The 25026-nt window shown below is 40.2% G+C and overlaps 1 protein-coding gene across 4 annotated transcripts in view; it reads right to left on the bottom strand.

The window, feature by feature from the left end:
- Positions 1-6890: 6890 nt before the first annotated feature.
- LOC129774659 (zinc finger protein rotund-like) overlaps positions 6891-25026 on the bottom strand; it is a 245985-nt gene continuing 227849 nt past the window's right edge. For all 4 annotated transcript variants that reach the window (XM_055778479.1, XM_055778480.1, XM_055778477.1 and 1 more), the window contains one exon: positions 6891-17327. In XM_055778479.1, coding sequence (XP_055634454.1) covers positions 16134-17327 — 1194 coding nt within the window. In that variant the 3' untranslated portion in view covers positions 6891-16133. The remainder of the gene's footprint in view (positions 17328-25026) is intronic.

Raw genomic sequence — 25026 nt, 5'->3', positions numbered from 1 at the left:
ATCCATACTAAATGGTGAAAAACAAAATTAACTCTGGAAAACGTGAAATTCATCTCTTCGCCACCGCCGCTAACAAGTGCCAACGGGTGGCCGAATGGTAACGGATTTTAGGCGACTCAAGTTCCAAAATTTTCTGTATTACCTCGAATTCGTTAGTTAGTTAGGCGCATTACGGAATTTGAAACCCCCATTATCACGGTCGCACCGTCCGACGAGAATCCTTTCAGACGATCCTTGTGAGGAATTTCGTTCTTTTGAAACTGATCAATTACTGCATTGTAAATGTTTTATGACCAGCAGCACGAAGCGATACTGCGGCGTTAAAGTCGTCATGTGCCTTGACCCTTTCGCTACGAGCGTCGCCTATAGACGACATCAGGGTGGTACTGCACATCGATCACACCAGCGCGATATGCATACTCTTCGGCGCAGTGCTCCATTCAGCGGTGCTTTGTTCGAATGTAAGAAATTTCACACGCGGAAAAATCTGTACCAATCTATACTTTTTGACGAAAATCTGTACCCTGTACCGTACAGAATCTGTACCAACAATAACGAAATAATCTGTACCTTTCCAGATAAATCTGTACGTGTGACAACACTGCGGAGGGGTATGAGGAATGTCCACTCTTGTCCACGGAGGGGGAGGGGGATGTCTGAAATCATGCTTTTTCTGTCCTCGTGGTATGTGGACAGCCCCTAAATAGAAAACAAAACAAACTATTTTACTTCAACAAAATTCTAAGTTATAAGTAGAACTGGAAGGTATTTTTCAGTAGTGATGACATCTTTCCGGTTTCTTCTCCTCGACGATCGACTTGGTCGCCTTCTTCCGATGGATCCTCATTTGGTCTTAGGGGAAATCTTTGATGAACTCAGCGCACCAATGCCATTTGTGTTTGAGATCGCTATCTCCTCGTCCGCCGGTGGAGCGTTTTCTTCAGCCCTTCTGAGCTCCCTCACAGTTCGAAATAAACTGAAATGTTTTCGGATCAGTTCAGTTTTTGTTTTCAAAGGACTTTACCCTAAAGGTCATTCGTCTCTTGAATGGTTTTCGCCATTAGATCATCACTTAAATATGCATCTTGTTTGTTAATTGATCAATAGGAGGTGTGGTTGACTATGGAAATTTTGAAGACAAACCAGAGGCGAATAAACTCTCTGAGTTTGAAGCCTCCAACAATAATCGCTGGGAAATTATATGTCCCAGTCATCAGGGTGCTCAGCAATACTGGTATTCGCGGCAACACTCTTTTGTCACACAAAAACCAAAATTTTACTACTATTCATAGAATATAAAGGGTGTGTCACATCAAATTGCATCACGGAAAAAACGCTGTAGAAATTTAATTTTTAGGAATTTTATCTTCAGCTTTCGCTTATAATCAGATAAGAGTGTATAGATCTCGTTGGCCATGCTTCACTGTCAATTTTTCGTAAATTTGGAAAAATGGCGTCGAACGAAAAAGAGCGTCGTGAATTTATCCTGCGCACTTATTTCGAGAAGTGTCCCGAGTTGTCACATCTGGACATCGGTAAGATGCTGGGAATCGTCCAATCCACGGTCAGCAGAGTACTAAAACGATACTTCGAGAACCTAACCATCGACCAGAAGGTGAAGAACGGCAAAAATGAATGCTCTGTCAGTGAAAAAGATCACAAGCGCGTAGTTAAGCAGTTTAGACGTGATCCGATAAGTTCGGTCCGGGATGTCGCCAATAAGCTGAATTTGTCAAGTTCATTCGTCCAGCGGACCAAGCAGCGGGAGGGCCTGCGTACATACAAGGTTCAGAAGGCTCCTAACCGCGACGAAAGGCAAAACATGGTGGGGAAGACGCGAGCCCGGAAGCTGTACACCGAAATGCTGACGAAGCCGCATTGCCTGGTAATGGACGACGAAACCTACGTCAAAGCGGACTTTCGTCAGCTGCCGGGCCTGATGTTCTTCTCCGCAGAGGACAAATTCAGCGTTCCGGAGGAGATTCGCAAGCAGAAACTATCCAAGTTTGCCAAAAAGTACATGGTGTGGCAAGCGATCTGCTCTTGCGGAAAGCGGAGCGCCCCCTTCGTGATGACCGGCACGGTAAATGGGCAGGTTTACCTTAAGGAGTGCCTACAGAAGCGCTTACTAGCACTATTGAAGCAGCACGAGGGCCCGACCATCTTCTGGCCGGATCTCGCTTCGTGCCTCTATTCAAAGGACGTGTTGGAGTGGTACGAAGCCAACGGGGTCACCTTCGTGCCAAAGGAAATGAACCCGCCCAATGCGCCGGAGCTTCGCCCAATAGAGAAATATTGGGCGATTATGAAGCAGGCCCTCCGGAAGAACCCAAAAGTTGTCAAATCGGAGGCGGACTTCAAGAGAAAATGGATTTCTGTTCAAAAAAACTACAACCTGACGTTGTACAGAACCTTATGGACGGGGTAAAGAGGAAGGTGCGAGCATACGGGCTTGGGCTCGAAGTATGAATAAAAAGAAAATGCCAAAAGTTGTTTAATAGTTTTTATTTTACTGTCTAAAATTTTCAAAAGGATCGGTCTACTGGGCGAATTTCTACAGCGTTTTTTCCGTGATGCAATTTGATGTGACACACCCTTTAGAACACGAATATATTTTACTGATGGGAAGAATAATCTTCAGAAGCTTTCCTATTAATTGCACTTGATTGAAAAATTACCAAATGTATTTGGTCGCAATATTATATTACAAATAGAAAACCAAGTAAACTCTTTCATTCCAACATAGTTCAAAGCTCTAAGTCCTGGAAGATTATTTGTTTTGTTAGCAGATGATAACTTCCTTTCCGTTTCTTCTCCTCGACGCTCGACGTTCGCCGGCAATCAATGCTGACTCGATGACCACCAAACAAAAAGGGCGCCTCCTCCAACCTCCAACGGAGAATCTACTTCAATATTTTCGTGGCCAAAACGGAGAAGTAACAAAACACTGCGTCCGGAATAAACATGTCCTCGCTGCTGTTCACAGTTTTGTGTTTGAGTACAAACATGATTTTTTCGTACCTATGTTAGAAAATGTGACATGTTTGTATGTTTGGACATACGCTGTTTAATCCCAATGTTTCACATGGTGTACAGTTTCTCTTGCATTTTCACCTCAAGCACCGGCAGTGCGTAGAGTACACTGAGAGAAATAATTAGTAAATATAACGTTTTTTTTGGTAAATACTACCAATCTATAGTCATTTTCGACCGTACTAATAAACACATATGTCAGGCAGAACCATGATTCGGAAGCCTAATATCGGCTACATTTTCTCGCCGAAAATGCACGTATTAGAATTATATCCTTATTATACCTCCGTATTGCCTTATGGGAACAATGAAAATGGTTAATACGCGCTTTAGGGATGCGGGTTTGTTGACAATATGTACAAAAAATTTGTACATTCTACTAATTTTGCATTACCAAATGTATTTGGTAGTTTTCGACCGAGGATTTTTCTAAGTGTAGAAGAAGCGAATCGGACACCACACCACCACCACTCAACGCGTGGTGTGTTGGTATGTTGACATGGAAAAAATGCCTTCCTTTCATGACAATGGATGCATCGTCTAAAATATTGGGCAAATAAAATAAACCTCTTTTTCTGTTCTGAACAAAATAAACATCGATTGATATGAGAGTTTTTCACATTTGATTTCTTAATCTAGTACACGCATCAATTTATATATTGAATTCATGTAACATTCGCTATTATTAGCTATTTGAACAAGTACTAAAATTGAATTATTCAGCAGTGACATGTTAGGCGTGACGCTAACCACTCGACCACGGGAGCAACAATATTGGCTGGATCTTTGAATACAAATGGCCAATACTGCTTGTTCGCGACGATCGCGACCCGAGCTATAAAACGAGCGGAGAAGAGGAGAAGAAAGGATGATGCAATCGCATGCACACATAGCATATGTAGTGCAGTGTAAGTGTAGCTTTTAGTTTTTTCCTTCATTCAGTTTGTGATAACATCGAGAAATTAATGGTGTGTTTTAGCTGAAATTTCTCTGCTGGTTCTGCTGTGTGCCGCTGAAGGTTGCATCTAAAACTAATTTTTGGGTATTTATTTTTTTGGTCAGCATTTGTACGACGTCGCCCGCTATGCAGTCGGCTCCCCAGACTTTAATTGCCAACATGCACGCAAAAAATAGAAAGCTTCATTCTATTCAGAGAGTGTTTTCTTTGAACGAAACCAAGGATTATTTAATCAGACTTGCAAAATGTGCATGAACGATCTATAAACTTTTACTTAGTCGCGGCAATACATACACACACTCTTTACAGATACACGGGCCGAAGGTTGTACCGCTCATGACAACTCTACACGAGCTGATGATTGCGCCGGCTAGTGATCATTCTATCCTGGATTCCTCGAGTCGAAAAAGACGCACCACGCTAGATATGGGGTGCAGACTAGGGGGGCGTTGCTGATTAATGGTCAGCTGCATCCCAATAGGAAGTATCCCATGTCGGGCACACGTACAGAGCACTGAAGACTGCAACATCCCAATTATGAGAACACTTGTAATACTAACCTCGAGCCAACCGCGAGTAATCGGTTACATATTACTAACATAGTTGTAAGCAAACATTGTCAAAATATTGAACTCCCGGCCCGTTAGGCTGACGTCATTTGAGCCTTAATAAAAATATATATTTTGGTGCATGAACTCATAGCCTCTTAGTTCGTGCAATTTTTGAAATGCGAACTAAATTTCAAGTTCGTTTCTGTGAAAAAGTATTCTACGAAGAAATGTTTTGGGATGAATAATTTCTTTCCGTGTATGAAAAGAAACGAAACGAAAGCAATGAATACTGCGACATCGAGTGATATGTTTGTACATGATGTTCTTGAATTATAAACATCGTGTTTGTTTTCAAATGTTTATGTTTGTGTATCATTGTTCGAGTTTGGGATAGACATTCAACACTAGCGAAAATCATGTTCGAATTCAAACATGGAACATGGAATTTTCACATCGCGTGGACATGTGTAAGTGTTTTTCGGAAGACTGGAGGAAGCCCTTTGTATCAAAGCGTGCAACGACAAAAAAGGTGTTTACAACATACGGGATTTATTACCAGTGCAGATATGGAAGAGTATCCGTTATTTTGGCACACATTTACGTTAGTCGAGGGGGTTCCGTGATGCATTCCAAGAGCATCAGTTTATATTCTGCTTTCGCATGGAATAGTCCGGAAAAATTATTTGCTTGTGATAGCACCCGAGCGAAGCATCATTCGCACACATTTGCTCATTTGACTAGGTGTTCCGTGATACAATCCATAAGTATCAGTTTCTATTCTGCTTTTTAAGCCACCCAAACCCGTCGGTTCTTTTCAGGACCACCAACAAATTCGAAAGGGTTGAATTTTATGTTAACAACAATTCAATACTTATACTCATCCACCCACACACTAACAAGAGTAACTCAGCAATCTTTCAAAATATTCATTCATTCATCCATTGAGAATTGATTCAGATGTCATTTCGAACAAATGATTACTGAGCCAGCGGTAGTCTAACGTCTACTTTGCGGTGTTAACATATACTATATATAATCCATTTTTAGTTTTTATTTATATACCACGTGTCTTTCACGGAAGTATGCTTCCAATTCCAAATAGGGAAAAGCTCACTGTGACATGCGTTGCGGTTCGTTTCCACCTCAAGCGGAATATGGGAACAAATTTGTTTATAGTTTGTGGTCGATATCAGTGTGGAAAGGAAAAAGTCAGGTGCGAGTAAGCTGCACAGTTCAATCGCAATGTGAGATCGGAACCAAATAGAAAAGCGTTGATAGTTCTATCGATAATTCTCTTCATCAGCAATTTGTTGTAGAAGATCCGAAAGACTCTAACATATACGTGATGCACTAATCAAATGCAGTGTTCGTTGTACGTGGGAAGAGAAAGAGGAGAGAAGAAATACTGCGATTTAAGTTCCGCCGTTTCTCGATAGTTCGCAGAGAAATTAGGGAGAATCGTTTTTAGAGGAATTATTTCAATTTAGGCTCCGCCTGATGGCAACTTGCTCAGCACTACCCGTTTGAGGATTGTTGAGTGAACATCGTTTTTCGGCGAGTGTCGTGCGGGAGTGAATTGTCTTTCTCATGACACGGAGAGGATATGGAATTGAGTTTTCCACAAAGGACCTTTTCAGGGCTAGAGACGAATGAACTGAAAATGATTTAAGGCTCTCTTATACGAAAATTGAAGAGAAGGAATTTGCTCAGATGTTGAGATCGTTCTTTTAACCAGTCTTGGTACTGCCAGCGAGCGGTCAATATCACTTTGGAGACTTGATAGTGTGTCATGTCGTGAATGTAATCGTGGTGCGATGATGTTCGCAACTTGAAATTTATGGTGGAACTTGAAGAAGTGATACGCGACGCCGGTTTCATGCCGCTTGTTGGTGAGCACTTTTGTGTTCTTGCATCGCACGCACAAATGTCTAATTTTTACGCGTTGCATTTTTGTAGATTATATTGTTACCATTAAGCGATTTGAATGTTTTATTTATTCGAAATGTGAAATAATCCGGTGACAGATCTACAGCGTAGGCATCTGATAATTGTTCATATTTTTAATGAAAATTTTTACTTCGATAAAAAAAACTAAATAACTAACAAGTTATTTAAAAAACTTGGGTGCATTCTAGAATAATGCCTGACGTGATAAAAAAGCAGATTAAATAATACAATTCCGTAGTCCTACGTCAAAAATGCGGCCGTGTTCTAGACACAACCTCTTACATTTTTTTTCATTTTTCCGGTCAGATTTCGGTAGGTTCTCAAGAGAGGTGATAGTCGATTTCCCCGCGTAGATTGCTTTGGATATGTTCTTGAAGTCACAGTCTGCTCAACTTCCCACATACATTTATAAGATTTTATTTTTACTGTTTGATTCTCGAAATTGTTTACATTAGGTCAAGATGTACAATTGCAAATAGTGTAAATTATAAAATAGTCATTTTTTCTGTTTCGAATCGCAATTGATTTTTTACCCCAAGGTTTTCGGTACAAGATTGAATTATTTTTGTTTAGATAAAGTTCAAAACCTTTGTTCGATTCAATTTCAAACCCCAAGCGCTGAGCTTCCTTGGATATCGTATATCTGTCTCTGATGCGCCGCCGTGTTTGCCATTCCGGTATTAAAACCTATCATATAAATATAATTGCAGTTTAGATTCCAGTGTTTCTTCGCTCTCCATTTGTTCGTTCTATTTACTGTGAGTAGATTAAAATTAGTATTATTTCATAGGTAGCCATAGGTTTGCATCGGTATATTACACCGCCATCTAGATTTTTGTATTTCTTCCATTTTTGCTTGTGGTTTTCTTTACACCTAGGTTACGACAAAAAGTTTATTTCATTTCTTCTAAAGTGTGATTCTTAATATTTTTTTTTCTTTTCCAAAGAAGTAGTACGGGATTGATTTTATTTGCGCTAATAGAATAGAAATTCGCACTTGTTTTGTTTTTTTTGTCCTAGTGGTTTGCTGTTTCTGCTCATCACTGTCGGCAAAAATATGGTTATTTTCGTTCGTTGTGGACACGCGCTCACAAACTCGTTTTGAACTTAAAAGAATTAACAAAATCTAATTATTTCACTAAGAAATGCTCTTCAACTGAATCAATATACGCGTTAAACTTGAACTAAAACAATATAACCTTCAATGTAGCTTCGGTAGAGTTCCACTCTCGCGTATGAGCGGAAATTACCATTCCATTCTGTTCATGAAATATTTTCTTTATTTTTATCACAGTTGTCAGAAAATACACGTGTCTTTTTTACACAAATATTAGTTTAGTAAAGTGATTGATGTATTTGAATTTGAATGTATTTCACGTTACTGGTACTAGGTAATCGTATATTTATGAACATGTTTTTTATCATTTGTATTAACTTGATGCTTTTCTATTTGAAACGTTATTTGCTTGATGGACATCCGTTTTAATCGGCCCCTCTATTTATCATAAAACGATAGTGTCGAATAGTAACTCCGATGTCTGTGTCTGTGTAAAACTAAGGAGATTCTTCTCAGTACACCACAAACGACTCTGAAATGATGATTCTGTTCTGTTCCAGCTGATGGACGGTTTGTTATATTAGTTCAAAGCACAGTTCGGTACAAACTGTCCGCTGCGCTGCTATCCGCATAACACACTAACTATTGAGCAGTGATTGCAACTAAGATTTGATTGTTTAACTTACGGGGGGAGAGGATGCAACTTAAACAAGTGAGTTTGGATTGTACATTAAATGCATGATACAACGGTGTAACTTAACTAGATAACTAACTTTTCTTTCACGCTGCCTCGCTAGCCTCGCGTTATTTGTATGTGATTTTGCTTTGTTTCGACAAATTGCGTTCTGTGTTTGCTTTATTTACAGTGATGCTATCACACCGGTTTCTGTTATGGATGTAATAAAATCTAAGGAACATTTACACCTCATAGGGCCTTGTCATATTCGTGTCGTGTAACATATTTACAGGAATGCTTGCATTTGCCTGGATGCGTCGGGTTGTGATGAGTGGATGTGAGACGATACGCTTTTTGGGTCGGTGGAAGCGGCAGTAGTTGGAATGACATGTTGCAACAACTTGGTTTGAGCGCAGCATTCTTTTTCAGGGAGAATTTTCCAAAAAAATGGCCATACTATTACATTGATTCTAATTAGATTTGAACGCTCGTGAGGCGAACCCATATTATTTTTTTTTCTTTATGTTGGAGATGTTCGGCCTCCTGGCCTTACCAGGTCTTCTTCTTCTTCAATGGCACTAACGTTCTTAGAGGAACTTCGCCGTCTCAACGTAGTATTACTTGCGTCATTTTTATTAGTACTTAGTTGAGATTTCTATGCCAGATAACACGCCTTGAATGCATTCTGAGTGGTAAGCTCTATAATACGCGTGATTCACAGTGCAACCTTACCAGGTGAGCAAGTTGAAATTGTCCTGTTGATGTTTTCGATGTTGCTAGCGTGATCCCCATGGCTAAGTGGTTGGCGTGGCGCTTACCAAGGCAGGGGCGTTGAGTTCGATTCCCGTTTGAGTTAATAGTTCTATTATCAAAGATCGTTTTTCTGGCTTGCAGTGGTTCAGGGGAACTGTCTAGGGTGTGGTGGGATAAGCAATAAGCCTGGCAATGTCACCACGATGATCCTCCTGCGAGACAGCGGGGTTGCTCGAAGGCCTTGCAAGCTGCGCCATAAGAACAACGAGCAACCAACGATACGATACACAAAAAGATTTGAATTGAAATAGATCCAGGCGATGAAAACAGGTAAACGATTGGAAGCTCGGGACATGGAATTGTCGATCTCTCAATTTCATCGGTAGTATTCGTGTGCTTTCCGAACTAACGCTTGCATTGAAAAAAATGGACAAATTTATCAATTTATCATGCTTTCACTTCAATACTTGCTAATGAGATCACTTGTGTATTGTCAATCTTAGTAAGCCATGAGTTTTCAAATAAAATTTGACAGCGCTATCAGTTGAATTGCAGAAGTTATGGCGAAAACCTCAAATCAACTGCGTTCCATGGTTTGTGCGAACTGTGAGAACAAATACTTTGAGTCCTCCAGATACGTCGATTCCGGTATCTATAATATCCTTACACTACTAGAGAAGAATGAGAGCATTGAACGGAAGATCGTAAAGTGCAGCTGTAGCTAAAGCAGAAGGCGGAATGAAATGTGGCTACTCCGTTCCGGGGTTTGGGCCGGGAGGTCGAAGCAACGAGCCAGACAGTGAAAAAAAAACGACGTGATGTACATCTCCCACACCAAGTTCCCATAGAAGTTGCTCCCGTGGCTAATCATCAGTAAGAAGGGGATGTCAAAGCCGCTCTTCCTCCGCTCGGGACTTGCGGTGACCGCGGAGATATACAGTACAAAGTGCCGGCCGGAAGTTGCCTTTTTCATCCGGGAATGTTTTCCGGAAGATGCCGGACCTGTCCTCCGCCCAATACGCGAAGAGGTCGCTGAAGTAAATTAACCACTTGATGATAGATGTTATTCCGAAGTCCGCCAACCTTCGGAATGACCCCCAGCTGCGTCCCATTGAGAATTTATGGACAAACCTGAAGCGGAGGGTCTGCTCCAACAATTTCGTGGTAAAAACGGAGGAAAAACTAACCAATGAAGTTAAGAAAGAACTGGAACATGTGAACAAGTATGTTTCGTATGTTTTCGACAGCAATGACAAAAGTTCCGCTCAATTGTCGGAGGATCGTCTGACAGGGAGTCAGAATATTTTTGGAACATGGTTAATAAAAATATCTTTTATGGGAATTCGTCCCATTTTATCGCCATCCGAAAATTTCTTTTTTTAAATGCAAGCGTTATTGAAGAACCACAAGTTTGAAATCGTAGCGCTGCATTTCGCCACCTCTAAGAATATGACAGTACGTAGTACCTTCTTCCAACGCAAACTCTTCCACCAATTTACCTGGAGGTCACCAAAACAAATAGAAACTCAGATCGACCATGTTCTGATAGATGGTCGGCATTTCTCGGACATAACTAGGACCACTCCTCAAACGATTGCATCTACACCGGCCGTGGCAATTGAAAACTTGAGTGAACCATCTGTCAACGAGTCTTCATCTTCATCCCTTGCTCATGATGATGGTAACAAGAATCAGCCGCAGTCTGTCATGTCCGATCATCACACCTCGCCCAGTAACAGAAACTACACTGGTGTTAATGTTATCCGGCGTTGCGCAGGGACTTTAAGCGTTGGACAGACTACTGACGAAATGGTAGCGTTTTATATGACCCAGTTTACCCAGGATCAAAAATAAGGCGACGTTCAACAACAGATTCATGACATTGCGAATGTGGTCTCTTCGTTGGTGAAAGTCGTGAAGCTAGTTGGGAAGTGGGAAAAGTGTGGCGGACCTGTTCATTGTTTAATTTAAAGTGACCGTCAGTGAAGCTGTATCCAACGTAATCGGCGATCGCCGGTACTGACCAGAAGGAGTCACTGTTTGAGATTTCGATCAAAACCAAAAAAACGATGCTACTACTACTCGTCCGAAATTGTCATAAAGGTGAGCTATGAAAAGAGCTATGGAGCTATGGAGAATCATGGAAGAAAACGGCTTCCCCGGGAATTTGATAAGACTGATTAAGGCTGAGATGGATAGATTAAAGTGCTGTGTGCGATTATCGGATGGGTTACTTCGACAAGGTTGCCTACTGTTCAACATTGCAACATTGTTGTGAAACGATCAGCGTTTAACTTGCGTGGTACAATCTTCAATAGATTCAGTCAATTAATTTGCTTCGCTGAAGACGTAGACATTATCGGCAGAACATTTGAGACGGTAGCTGAACATTAGCTGGGGAGAGTTGGACAGATAATCAACGCGTTTAAAACCAAATATTAGGAGTACCGATAAGTTTCTTCGGTTTTACAACAGATGGCGTAACTTGATTATTATTCCAGTGAATCAGTCTATGTCAAAAAGTTGAAGCGTAAACAACATATTTTTTTGCCACTTCGAAAATGTCGAATTCCGTACCAACGAGAGTGTTTTGTGGGAGTGTTCAGTGCTCCAACTGGGTGAACAAGTCAGACGTGGTTTGCACGGTTTAAAAGTGCTCATTTTGACTTGGGAGACGAAGAACGTTCCGGACCGCCAAAAAGTTTGGAGATGAAGAATTGGAGGCTTTACACGATCAAGATCCGTCACAAACACAACAAGAACTTGCAGATACACTTGGAGTAGCTCAGCAAACCATATCGGATCGTTTAAAAGCAATGGGAATGATCCGAAGGATAGGACATTGGGTGCCGTATGAATTGAAGCCACGAGACGTCGAACGCCGTTTTTTCACGTGCGAACAACTGTTCCAACGGCATAAAAGAAAGGGATTTTTTTGCATCGAATCATTACAGGCGATGAATAGTGGGTCCATTACGACAATCCTAAATGTCGGGCAACGTATGGATACCCCGGTCATGCATCAACATCGACGGCCGTGCGGAATATTTACGGCCAGAAGGTTATGCTGTCTATTTGGTGGGACCAGCTGGGTGTGGTGTACTTTGAGCTGCTAAAACCGAATGAAACCATTACGGGGGACATCTACCGATGACAATTGATGCGTTTGAGCTGTGCTTTAAAGGAAAACGGCCACAATACGAGCAACACGATAAAGTTATTTGCAGCACGATAATGCTCGGTCGCATGTTGCGAAACCGGTCAAAATATACTTGGAAACGTTGAAATGGGAGGTCCTATCTCACCCACCGTATTCTCAAGACATTGATCCGTCCGATTACTACCTCTTTCGATCGATGCAACATGGTTGGTTGACCAGAACTCCAAATTTGATGAAGTCGAAAATTGGATTGATTCGTGGTTAGCCGACACACCGGCCGATTTTTTCCGCAGAAGGATCCGTGAATTGCCAGAAAGATGGGAAAAAGTTGTGACTATATAGCATACAGCATTATTATTGGAGAAAATGTATTTCCCTAACACGGACTTCAAAACTAAGAAGTCTGGGGAAATCAGCATTGCAAATAATTACAAGCTGCGGGTCCCTTCGTACTCGCTTACATTTGTGTAGACCAGAATGTATTTCCTTGCCACGAACTACAAAACCGAGGAGCCTAGGAAAGTTGTCACTACAGATACTGAAGGCGAATGAACTTGCAAGTTTGAAGCCTCTATAGCATAAAAAAATGAAGTTGAGGTTATTGGTTCATGCAAGCCGAGGCTACTTCTTCGCATGCATTGTACTCCGGAATGTGTTTTCCTATAACGGATTACAAAAGCGGATACGAACACAACACTCATTCAGTCAATATAAACAAATGATTACCTACGTCAACTTTGCGGCTATATCATAGATATAACCAGGGTTGCCAATAATACTTTTCAAAAAACTGGAAGAAAACTGGATCCTGTAAAACCTTTTTATTTTAAGGGGGTAGTACACTATGCGGCCAAAACCTTGTAAAATAGTGGGAGTTCTACAAGTTTTTCTAGTGGACCCATTTTAACCAATGATTTTTTTACGCAATCTTGAATATATTTTCTGTTATCGTACGTAGGAATTTTTCAAAATATTGATTTTTGACGAAATGGTAACATTTTTTGACATGTTTTAGACAAAAACATTTACCAAAATTATATTTTTCAAAATATCAAAAAATCCTACGTACGATGACAGGAAATTTAGTGGAGAATCTTGGAAAATCTATTTCATTAAAATCTTGTTTGCAAAACATAGTTTCGAGAAAAACAGGCATTAAATTTTGGATCCGCGCTCCTTACGCAAAGACTTAGGTCCACTAATTGGCTTGTAACTTAACTACAGTAAAGTAGACATCTAAGAGAACATTTTAAGCCAGAAATATTTTATTTTATTTTATTCAAGTTTCCATAGTGTACTACCCCCTTGAGATGATCGGCTGTGATTTATCTAAAATTATTTTTTTACCTATTCCAATGCTTGAGAAATAGAATTTTCTTTCAAGCTTCACGTAGTATTTATATGTAGCTCATAAAACTGTAACTGTAATTACTGTGAAACAATATATGAGAGATGGTTTTTTTGGGCAAAACTTGAACAGTCTCGGAGTCTCGGTACGGATTAGCATGAGATATAATCATGAGAAAATACCATAAACAACTTTCCACATTATTGTTTCAATACTACAATGCCAAAACAACACTGCTCAAGTATTGCCAATACCAAAATACCAAAAATGATCAAATTTCGGAATTGAGAAGCTATTTCTCTCAATTTTTGTTGGTATTATTCATTGCTTATTTACATCTTATATTAGGCGTGTCCAAACCAATTTTCGGTATCAAGATCAAGATGAGATTTCCTTAGATATTTCCTCTTGCTCGAGAAAGCATTTTTGAAAAAATATGCATAGTATGTTTTTTACGAAATATACACTATGGTTCATATGCATTTTATGCAACGTATGGCACGCGGGCTCTATGAACTATTTTGGGTAAGTTTTCTTGCTATGAGCATTGTACCAGTCGTGGATGAAATGGCAGATCAAATAGTCTCAACTTCAGAATGGTTTGGAGGACCTCAAAATCTGATATTTTTATAAATTGAAACACAGAGTTGCACGTTGATTTTTGGGTAGGCTGTTTAATAAGACAAAAATTGAGTAATACCCTGTTTTTGAAGTAGTTTTTTGAGTTTCCAGCATTCGGAAAATCTCTTTGTTTTGGCATTTTCAACAAAACACCGACGAATTGAACGAAATTGATCGTACGATAAATGTCAAAAATAGGAAGGTAGGGGTAGAGATAATATCTATCATCGTAAATTTATTTTACATCAAATGGGTAACTACACATATAAAAAATACTGGATAAAACTGGACGATATTCCAAAAAACTGGATGATTTTAGGGTTCAACTGGATGACTGGATCGAGAAAAAAAACTGGAATAATCCAGTTTAAACTGGAACATTGGCAACGCTGGATATAACCCAACCATTTTTGCATCAGAAATCAAGTTTTCGTTTCACTCTATATGGACGTTAAAATTACATTATATACATGGGCAACGAAGTGCATGTCGGTGTGGAGAAATAGTCAAATTGAAGGAAGAGATAGATGTATAGGAGAAGTATGTAATACGCACCCCCTAAGCGAGAATGGATTTATCTTGACCGTGCTTTTAAAATTTAAGATAACAACTACGTCAGCACGTAGATTAGTTAACCCTCATTCATCTGTAATCGTTCTGTATTTTAGAATAACAAAATAACAAAAGTGCTATGAATTTTATTTTATAAGGCGCCCAAATTCTAAATTTCCAATCAAACGGTGTTAAATGGCCCAGCAGATGTATAATATGCCCATGAGTTGTTTCTCTCAGAGACTATAAAGCTCAGAGAAACAGCTTGTATGAATGAGAGATTCTATCAATCTATTCTCTTCATGTCCACCAGCGAAGAGAAGAAACCGTTTCTCCGGTGAGCGTGTTCTCCCAGTGTATTAGTTCTTCAGTTCGCGCTTTTGTTTTCCTGCATTCTCTGAGCACACAATATAGATGCCAGATGTGAAGACACGTTCTCGTTTGGAAGACATTTAATTTCAAAGTATGTGAAAACAATTGTTTGTGTGATTTATCGAACATGATTTAGAAATATCGTGATGGTTTGCTCATTTTTGTTCATTATGATTACATTTGATGACATTTATTCGGGCCATGCAAAGATATTTGAAAACATCATCTGGCATCCCTCACATCCAAACTATTTCTCTCGTGAGAATGTTATCCGGCCGAAAGTGAGCATATTGCCCCGATCGAGGGTATGCCATACTGCCCGATGGTAAGCTGATGCGGAAAATATCAAATTGAGAAGAAAATGCATCCTTTCTTACCATTTCCTTCATCTGAAATATTCACTGGGAACTCGACTCAATAAATATGACCCACAGTTATCGCCTCTGAATCGGTTTCAAGCAACAAAAACCTTATAGAAATGATGTAGAAAATGACATCGAAAATCGCTTCAAAAGAACATTATTTTTCTTATTTTTCTAAAGCATGGTACAAATGTAAAACTTGCATGGCGGGATTCTATCATTAACTAGCACGATTGCCTGTATCCATTGCATTTCTATTCTTACTGGTTTACGAGAAAATCAGGCGGGTCAAATTGCCTGGTAGGTGCGTTTTAGACACATCTCCTCTACATATGCGAATGCATACGCCACGCCAATTAAAACGACAGTTTGCTTCAACCAAGAATGAATTCGTTAAGAGCGTTGAGAGCGAAAATAACTGATGAACGTGTCATGTTTCGCAGAAAATGCGTTCATTGAGACTCAATAACAAGAAAGAGGAAGACGTTTATGGAAATGTACCTTCTAGAAATGAAGCGACTGAGAGGAAAGGTAATTTTTCGTTTACGAAAATGTTGGACCATGCCTGGTAGATTAGTTCAAAATAATAAATCTGACGAGCCATGGATTGTTTTTTTCACGCATCAGTTTTCTCCTCCCTTTGGAGAGTTTCTTGCGACCAACACCACCAATATCTCTTCGGTCCCGCCTCACATCCCTTTCAACCACCGTGCCTCCCAATCTACCCTCTCGAAACCCGCTTCTTAACCCTTATCTTTTCCCCCCGCGCCTACGGTTACCCCCAGCAGATGCTCTCCGGCCATTAATCCACCACCCGGCTGGTGGGCATAGTTCCGTATCTGATGCAGCGAGATCAGCTGGTTCGGGAACGCATTCGACGGGCTCTGGTTGATCGATTTCTGGTTCTGAAAGCTGATGGCATCGTACAGATAGGGCCGCTGGGAGAGCTGATGATGATGCTGGAGGGTGTTCAGGTGCGGTGGCATCGAGTTGATCGGCGTGAAGGCCGAATTGGGCGTCGCCTTCGCTATGCTGCTGGTGTCGTAGCTTCCGGACATCGGTGTAGAGGAAGGTGGGATCGGAATGCTGGTGCCGTTCATGTTGGCAGGATTTTGACGACCACTCACCACCAAATCGTCGTTCTCGTCACGATGATGGTGCAGTTCGGGGCCCGGGTTGTGTGGCCCATTGGGAGTTTGGGTGTTGGCATTGGGTTGTTGATTTAGACTGAAATCGTGGTGACTCTGCTGGGTCTGCTGCGGCTGCTGTTGAACTTGCTGGGGAGGTTGCTGCATAACGTCCGGCATATTCGCTGCCGAGTCCGGACTCACCTTCGGCCAGTACGGATTCTCACCACCGGTCATAGCAGGTGGGATGGTCGTGTTCGTATTGAGATTCAACGTATTACTACTGCTACGTGCTCCGATCGGAGGTCGCTTATCGGTTCGCTCAGCATGTTTTTGCATGTGCTTCGAAAGGTAAGTCTCCTGGGTGTACGATTTGCCGCAATACTGACAGATGTGGGTTTTCAGGTGTTTCGATTCCTTGTGCTTGGGAATGTGCTCCAGCAAGGATGGTTCATCGGAGAAGCACTTGTAGCACGAGTTACACTTGAACGGTTTGTCCGTTTGGTGACAGCGGGAATGTGATTGTAAATTTGACAACTGCGAGAACGCCTTCAGGCAGCCAGGATGTCTACATTTGTACGGTTTGTCGCCCGTGTGGGTTCGGATATGCTGCTGCAGGTGGGACAGCTGGGTGAACTTTCGCTGGCAGATCTCGCACCGGTACGGCTTTATGCCCAGGTGTATCCGCGTGTGCTGCGAGAGATAGCTCGAGTTGGCGAACGCCTTATTGCATTGAGAACATTTGTAGGGCTTTGCTTCGCGCATGTGAATTTGTGTGTGCAGCTGGAGATCGGCCTTCGATGTGAATATCTGAAATGGCAGTAAAAGTCGTTTTGATTAGAAACAATACGTTTTACGCATTATGTGGTATGTTTTGTGAATTGAAATGCAATTCAATCATTTGTCACAGCCGAAACCTGTAGACAATTGTAAGAGATATATGAAGCGCCGAAACTTCTCCGGTTGGGTTCTGGCGAATCTTGAAGAAAATGATGTCTTTCATCACAAAATCAACTTCAGCGATAAGGTTAATTTCTAGCTGAATGGATTTGTCAACGAGCAAAATGTGCGTTATTGGTCCGATGCAAACCCACATGTGCTTCAAGAAACACCATTGCATCCGCAAAAAAATATTGTTTGGTTTGGTTTTCAAGCTGGAGGAGTGACTGGGCCGTATATCTTCGTCGATGAGAACGACCGAATGTTACCGTCAATGGAGAGCGCAACATGTTGGATGACTATTTTTGACCAGAATTGGAAGATCTTAACATCAATGATATGTGGTTTCAACAAGACGGTGCTTTTTGCACCACAGCGCACGATACAATGGATTTATTGAAAAATATGTTCGGTGGACGTATTATTTCGAGAAATGGACCTGTCGATTGGTTGCCTCGTTCATGCAATTTGACGCCTTTGGATTTCTTTTTATGGGGCTATGTCAAGTCACTGGTCGGTGCCATCAAGCAACTTTAGAAGAGCTCATAGACAACAATCAACGTAAAATTCGCAACATTCCGGTCGAAACGTGTGGCTGAGTGGTGGAAAATTGGGTCCAACGGATCGATCGCTGTCAACGAGCATGATCACATGATCGAAATCGAATTTCATTCTCGAGTTGATCTACAACCAGAACAAATTTAAACTGAATATCTAAAAAAAACCTATATTTTATTAAAAGAAATGACAAGTCATTAATGAAATGATTTAATAGAAAATGTAACAATGAGTAAAAATAGACGACATTCAAAGAATATATGATAGAGTATTTGGTAATCACACAAAGTAAATTAATAAACTTTTTTTTTATTAATTTTCAAACGAAAAATTGTTAAAAAATATTAAATTTGAAGATTGATGTATGAGAGCAAAGTTAATCGAAGATGGAAATTATTTTGGGAACTGGGGATTGTATCGTTGGTAAAAAATAGATTGGGCTTCCTTAGTTTTCCGTATTTAGATGCAACATTAAACTCTGGTGATAAAAAATGAAGTAAATCCAAACCAGAAAGATAACCGGTGAATGAAACTGCTCGAAGTTAACTGGTGTCCAAAATAGTTGAAGATTCATTTATATTTGGTGTTGAATTTCGTAATTCCACACATTACCAACCTTAAATGCTTTAAGTGTTTGCATCGTACTAGTTTTCGATGACGCCACAGTCAACCCAAAATCACACATCTGATGCTCATGTAACTAAATGATTGTGATCCTTTTCGATGCAACCAGTTATAACAGGATGGTGTAAAAATTCATTATTCGGATGTAGGTGAAAATGCGGATTTATTAAAAAACTAGCTAATCCGGCGAACTTCGTCCCACCCAAAATTATTTTTCTGATATGAACTCATTCGAATATTCTTCGTTGTTTTCTTACTAAGCGAACGTCCGTGGCCCTTTACAATTTCCTTTTACTGTAATTTTACTACTACTTCTACCAAAACTCGTCATTATAATACACATTTATTTTCAGACGCAATTTTCGCTCAAGATTCTGGATTCTCTTGCAAATAACATGTTTCTCCGTTACATGGAACATATGTTTGATAATTTCTAAATTTCAACCATAACATTGATGCCCGGGAAGAGACGAATACAACAAAATAAATTGGATCATCCCTTTTTTGGGTTCCGCTTAACAACACATTTGGCCTTCATTTTTTATTTATATAGATAGAAGACATGCGAATGTTTTCCTCGAGTTTTCCGCTTACCAACACATTTGACCCTCCATTTTTATTTATAAAGATTATCATGTCAACGTCAGTTTTCTTCTCCGAAATACTTTATCTAATTATGGCGAAGACGCTAAACCGAACGCCCCTAAACGCTAAAATAAAACACAGGCTAACGTTTGTATTTAAAAAAATGGACAAAAATTGCAGATGTTTCATAGGTTTACCTCCATACGCACTGACGAAACCACCCATGCAGCATCAATCAAAGTAACCCATGAGTCAGTAGAAAAAAAAATGACAGCTCTATCAGTCGAACTCTAACCGTGATGGCGAAAGACTTGAAGCTACTCCGTTCAGAAGTGTGCGCGATCAAAGAACGGTACCCGCCGCGTCGAAAGCAGACATCGTGCGGCACTTTGTGGACACCAGATAAGCCCGTTCCGGCATCTACAACATCTTGGCACTATGGGACAACAATCAGAGCATCAAAATAAAGCCCGGTTCCGAACGGCCGGCGACCCTGAGCGACAAGAAGCTCCAAAGGATGCTGAAGAGGAAGATCGAGAAAGTGGTTACATCGCTGCGTGCGCTTGGCCGAGAGGTTGGTACAACCGGCCAAACAGTGAAAAACTTCCTGGCGAACATGGACATACATGTCAGGAAGCGGAAGTCCCGTCCACTAGTCTCGGGTCTGCAGGCAATGACGCAGCGGCTGCGGCTGAATAAGATGGTCAAGTCGATTTTCCCGGCGAATCGCGACGTGGCGGTGGTGATGGACGACGAGACCTATCTGACCCTGGATGGCAACGACTGGCAGGGTACTTCGTATTTTACTTTCCCCACGAAGGAAGTGAGCCCGAAGTGAAGTTTATTTCACACACAAAGTTCCCCAAGAAGGTGCTGTTATGGCTGACAATCAGCGAAAAGCGAATGTAAAAGCCGCTCTTCTTTAGCTTCTGACCGTGAACGGGGAAATTTATAGTACGAAGTGCCTGCCGGAAGCTGCATCGTTCATCAAGAAATACCTTAAAAGCAAAGACGCGGTGTTCTGGCTGGATCTGCGGCTGAATATCAATGTGGTACCCAAGTCGGCGAACCCGCCCAATGTCCCCCAGCAGCGTCCCATCGAGAATTTCTTGGCAAACCTGAAGCGTAGGATCTATTCCAACATTTTTGTCGTGAAAAATGAGAAGGAATTGATGAATAAAACGAAGAAAGAACTCAAAAACATGCCTAAGCGCATGTTTTCGTCTGCCATGGCGAATGTTTCGGTTAACTGCAGGAAGGCCGCTCGCAAGGGTGTTCAACCCTCCATGGGAAATTTATCAAACTCAATTATATGTCTTTGTTTTTTTATTACCATCCGAAAAAAGCCCATTCTTTTAATGCAAACGTTAACACCCAAATTATTCACTGGAAATAGTTTATATGGCAGAACAACGTTTGCTGTGGGCATCGAATCGTTACTGGCGATGAAAAGGGGCTCCATTACGACAATCCTAAACCTCGGGCAACGTATGGATACCCCGGTCATGCATCAACATCGACGGCCACGAGGAATATTCACGGCCAGAAGGTTATACTGTCTATTTGGTGGGACCAGCTGGGTGTGGTGTACTATGAGCTGCTAAAACCGAATGAAACCATTACGGGGGACATTTACCGACGACAATTGATGCGTTTGAGCCGTGTATTGAAGGAAAAACGGCCACAATACGAGCAAAGACAATGTAAAGTTATTTTGCAGCACGATAATGCTCGGCCGCATGTCGCGAAACCGGTCAAAACATACTTGGAAACGCTGAAATGGGAGGTTCTATCCCACCCGCCGTATTCTCCAGATATTGCTCCGTCCGATTACTACCTTTTTCGATCGATGCAACATGGCCTGGTTGACCAACACACTGTAATTTTAATGAAGTCAAAAATTGGAACGATTCGTTGTTACGCGACAAACCGGCCGATTATTTCCGTAAAAGAATCCGTGAATTGCCAGAAAGATGGGAAAGAGTTGTGACTAGCAATGGACAATACTTTGAATATTAAATTTGTAATATTTTTGGAGAATAAAGCATTAATTTTTGAAAAACAAAAACGAAGAAACTTACCGGTAGGGGAGGTGGGGGTAAAACGGGCATGTTAAGAAGAACTTCAATTATATATTTGGAAACCCATGTTTCCCAAAAATTTGAAGCAGTTTCTTGCAATCCAATATACAGGGTAACTTCGATATAACGTACCCTCGAAATAACGTCACTCGATATAACGTACACATTTTCAATGTGTAGAAATTCACTTCAGAATCGATACTTAGAGTTTCATTAACAATTATTTAAATAATCTTGTCAGTCTTACAGTTTAATAGAGGTCATTTAGTGACCTTTAGGCATTAGAATTTTCATAAAAATAATCTCGTGTTTTGCATGTTTCAAAATATGTGTACACTTGTATTAATGAATAAAGGTGCAAATTATTATTTAAAAACGCCAATATTTTGTTTCATTGTTAGATGTTGGTAGCACTGCATTGTTTATGAAATATTGATTTAAGTTCAATATTGATTTGAAATGTATTCAATGAAAATGGCTTCGAAAATTCGAAAAGACTTTTCTGAGGGAAAAGCGATCAGTTTTCTTTGGATCGTTTTTTTAGAAATTTTGATGATGCAGTTCAAGGAATGTTAATTAAGCCAATAATGCGGAAGTACAACATCATGATTCATGTTCAAAAGTTAGTAACATTAAACGCTCCAGAAAAGACAGGTTTTTATTCGTCAATTGTTTTTCAGCAAACCGAAAGCGTTTCAAAGGGTCTAGCAATCGAAGCTAGACGCTGCACATTTCCTCAACGCGAAGGTACTGCAAAGTTTCATTCTAAAATATAAATTTGATAGACGAAAACAACCCTTTGAAACATTCTGTTTAGATAATGATATATACATCATTTTAGAGCTTAAACCTTCAGCTTTTGGTGAATATTTAACGAACATATTGTAATAATTGTTGTATTGTTAATCCTTAACGATCTGCCTGTTTACGACAAAGCATCGATACATCCGCGGATGGTGCGAGGTTTGTTCAAGTGCTGGTTTTCTAATCAACTTGTCTCTCGGATGATACATTTTTTGAAGCCTTTGAAGCCTGTTTAATTCAACCAAGGTTTGAACTCATCACGAATGTCCGTTAAATGATGAAAAAATCGAATCAATCCACCTAGAAGTGATATCGTGCTTTTCAGCAGTATAAACGGACAGACCCTCAACTATTTTGCTTTTGGTTCCAGTCAGCTTCTAAACAGTCCACATTTGGCGATTTGATTTCCATTTATAGACGCAGGGCCTTAGGAATAGATTAAACAGACTTTTCACAGTCCATCTCACTCCTACTGGCAACTGTCCCCACCAATTATTTCAATAATTTAAATTTTATATATATCGCTTCTCTGTTAATTCACAAACCGAAGTATAACCATCAGCGAATTTGATTCAAACCAAACATTTAATTTTTCCTCAAATAGTAGAACGAAGTGTGTTTATCATAATTGCTGCGGCTCGTGATCGAAACTTCAATTAATGTACTTCACCAAATTTCTTACTGAATTCTTGAAAGGAATACCTGAATACAGTGAATTTGATTTCTATCTTGACATCTTGTTTTCAAAATTGGACAACATAAATCATCTAAACCGATTTTATTGACATATATTCGGATGATGGCGGATAATGGCGGTTCGAATATTTTGAAAGTATTGACGAATCCATTATCAGTATATGCCACGTCCCGGAACGTACAACCCGTGAGCTTTTTTATATTACACACAGTGAATCAATTGGTTGCGTGTCCGTTAATAAGCGAGCGATCAAGAACTCATAACTCAGGACCCTCAATTGACTATCTTTGTGTGTTATTCTAGCTACTAGGTCCACGCAACAATCATCATGTGACGGTAATCCCAGTCCCTTACCGCTCACATTGCAGACCGTGATCGTATCGGTAATTGGTACTATTAATAACACCACAATGGAAGCCCCATATCAACAGCCCCGCTGCCGCTGTGTTCAACTGGTGAACATTCGAACAATAGAAGTCGATACAGGTCGAAAAAGGCGACATGTGATAAGATTGGAATACACGTAAAATGGCTACTGTGAAAAATACAACAAATTATCGTGAGAAAAAAAAAGTACAAGAATGAAATCGGCTCTGTTACAATCTTTCCATTCCTGAGTGACTTAAGGTGAAGGTGGAAGCGAGCCTTTGTAGTAGTATAGGTAAAATGACGTGTAAAAATGGGGTAATAGTGTTTGTGAGAGAAGAGCAATTTGTTTTGTTTGTTTTGATCTTTGTACGTAAATAGATCAATTCACTTATCAGACTGTGTGGCGCTCCATTGATACGAGTCTTTGAATACATTTGAAAAAAAAATAAAAATTCAATATTATAGTAAAATGTATGAACGATATGTTCCGATGAACAATTGCAAATAAAAATATATATAATATATAAATCTAAATATAAAAATATAGGTGCATTTACACATGAAGTAAAATTCTAATTATACGCGAGCGTAATATGAGCAAATTTATAACACATGCGAATTGGGGCTCTTTTGGTATTAACAAGATCTTTCGCATAGTAACTCTATGTTGATAATTCCCTAATATTTTCCTTTGTTGATCGTATTGTTTCCACATATTCACGTTGGAGAGCCTTCTCTTCTCTCCCTTCTCTTCGTTGGCCGAGGCATTTTGATTGAATGTAATACTTTTCCGTTTACTGTTTTTGAAAGCATAGGTAGCCGTGGCTCTGCAATACAATTTTCTTACCCAATGTTAAAGTTGCTAAAACTTACATTATAAACCTATTAATATAATAATAATAATTATATTGATATCAACACAATTTTATTCTATAGATTTTCATGACATGAAACGCTATGACTCAGGAATAACATTTTATTGGATGGTTTTTATAGCTGTTTCGATGATGTTGTCTGGCATCAGTGTCGAAAAAATAACGATGCTTTCACCAATACAAACAAAACCATTGCCGAAGCTTGAAAAATGAAAATTTAACTTTTAGAGCACTAGCTCGAGTTTTCCGACGTGTTTAACTATACAGTGCGACAGCAGATGAAAATTCAATATCTTGTGAGTAATCGATTAGGGTTGGGTTGATATTACTTGATGGGAAGAGTGCGAAAACGATCATTTTCTCCACAGTGTTTCGCTAAATTATTAATTTTCGGGCGAGGGCTGAAGGAGGGAGATGAAAGAAATGAGCGCCATTGTGGCAGCCATTTGTGGCTAGCTTCCACCTTCACCTTAAGTTTTTGTAGCAAACTTTTCATCTGAAAAGTATTTTTAGCGGAAGACTCCCCTCTTGTTACTCTCGTTGAAATTCCCACAAGAATTTACGAAAATAACTCGTTCTTTGCCCAAGACAACCTGCCACCACCACCTAAGCCAGCACTCAGTGAAACAGGGGTCCGCAATTAATCCATTCAGCCAGAGCAAGTGCTGAATTGACGAGGAGTGATGAAAACTTTACTCTGCAAAAACTCATCCACCAACCAACAAAACCAACCAAACAAATCAGGAAGGAAGGAAGGAGCGACGGCAGGTGTAACTCGCAAGCGCTGGTGAATTGTTAGGGCGGAGTGAAAATTGCTTTCATTGGTGCAGACTTCTTCGTTGTACCATATTGCTACCGTGTTCTACGCCAGCATCCAACAACTCGGTTGAAGTAAGAGAAGTAAGAAAGTTCCTACTGTTGATGCCATGTTTGAGATTCTTGCGAAACGGGATTGATGTCGGTTTGTCTAAAGATAT

This window comes from Toxorhynchites rutilus, chromosome 3 (assembly GCF_029784135.1).
Source record: "Toxorhynchites rutilus septentrionalis strain SRP chromosome 3, ASM2978413v1, whole genome shotgun sequence".
Classification (NCBI taxonomy): domain Eukaryota; kingdom Metazoa; phylum Arthropoda; class Insecta; order Diptera; family Culicidae; genus Toxorhynchites; species Toxorhynchites rutilus.
This window is presented reverse-complemented; position numbering and strand designations above follow the sequence as displayed.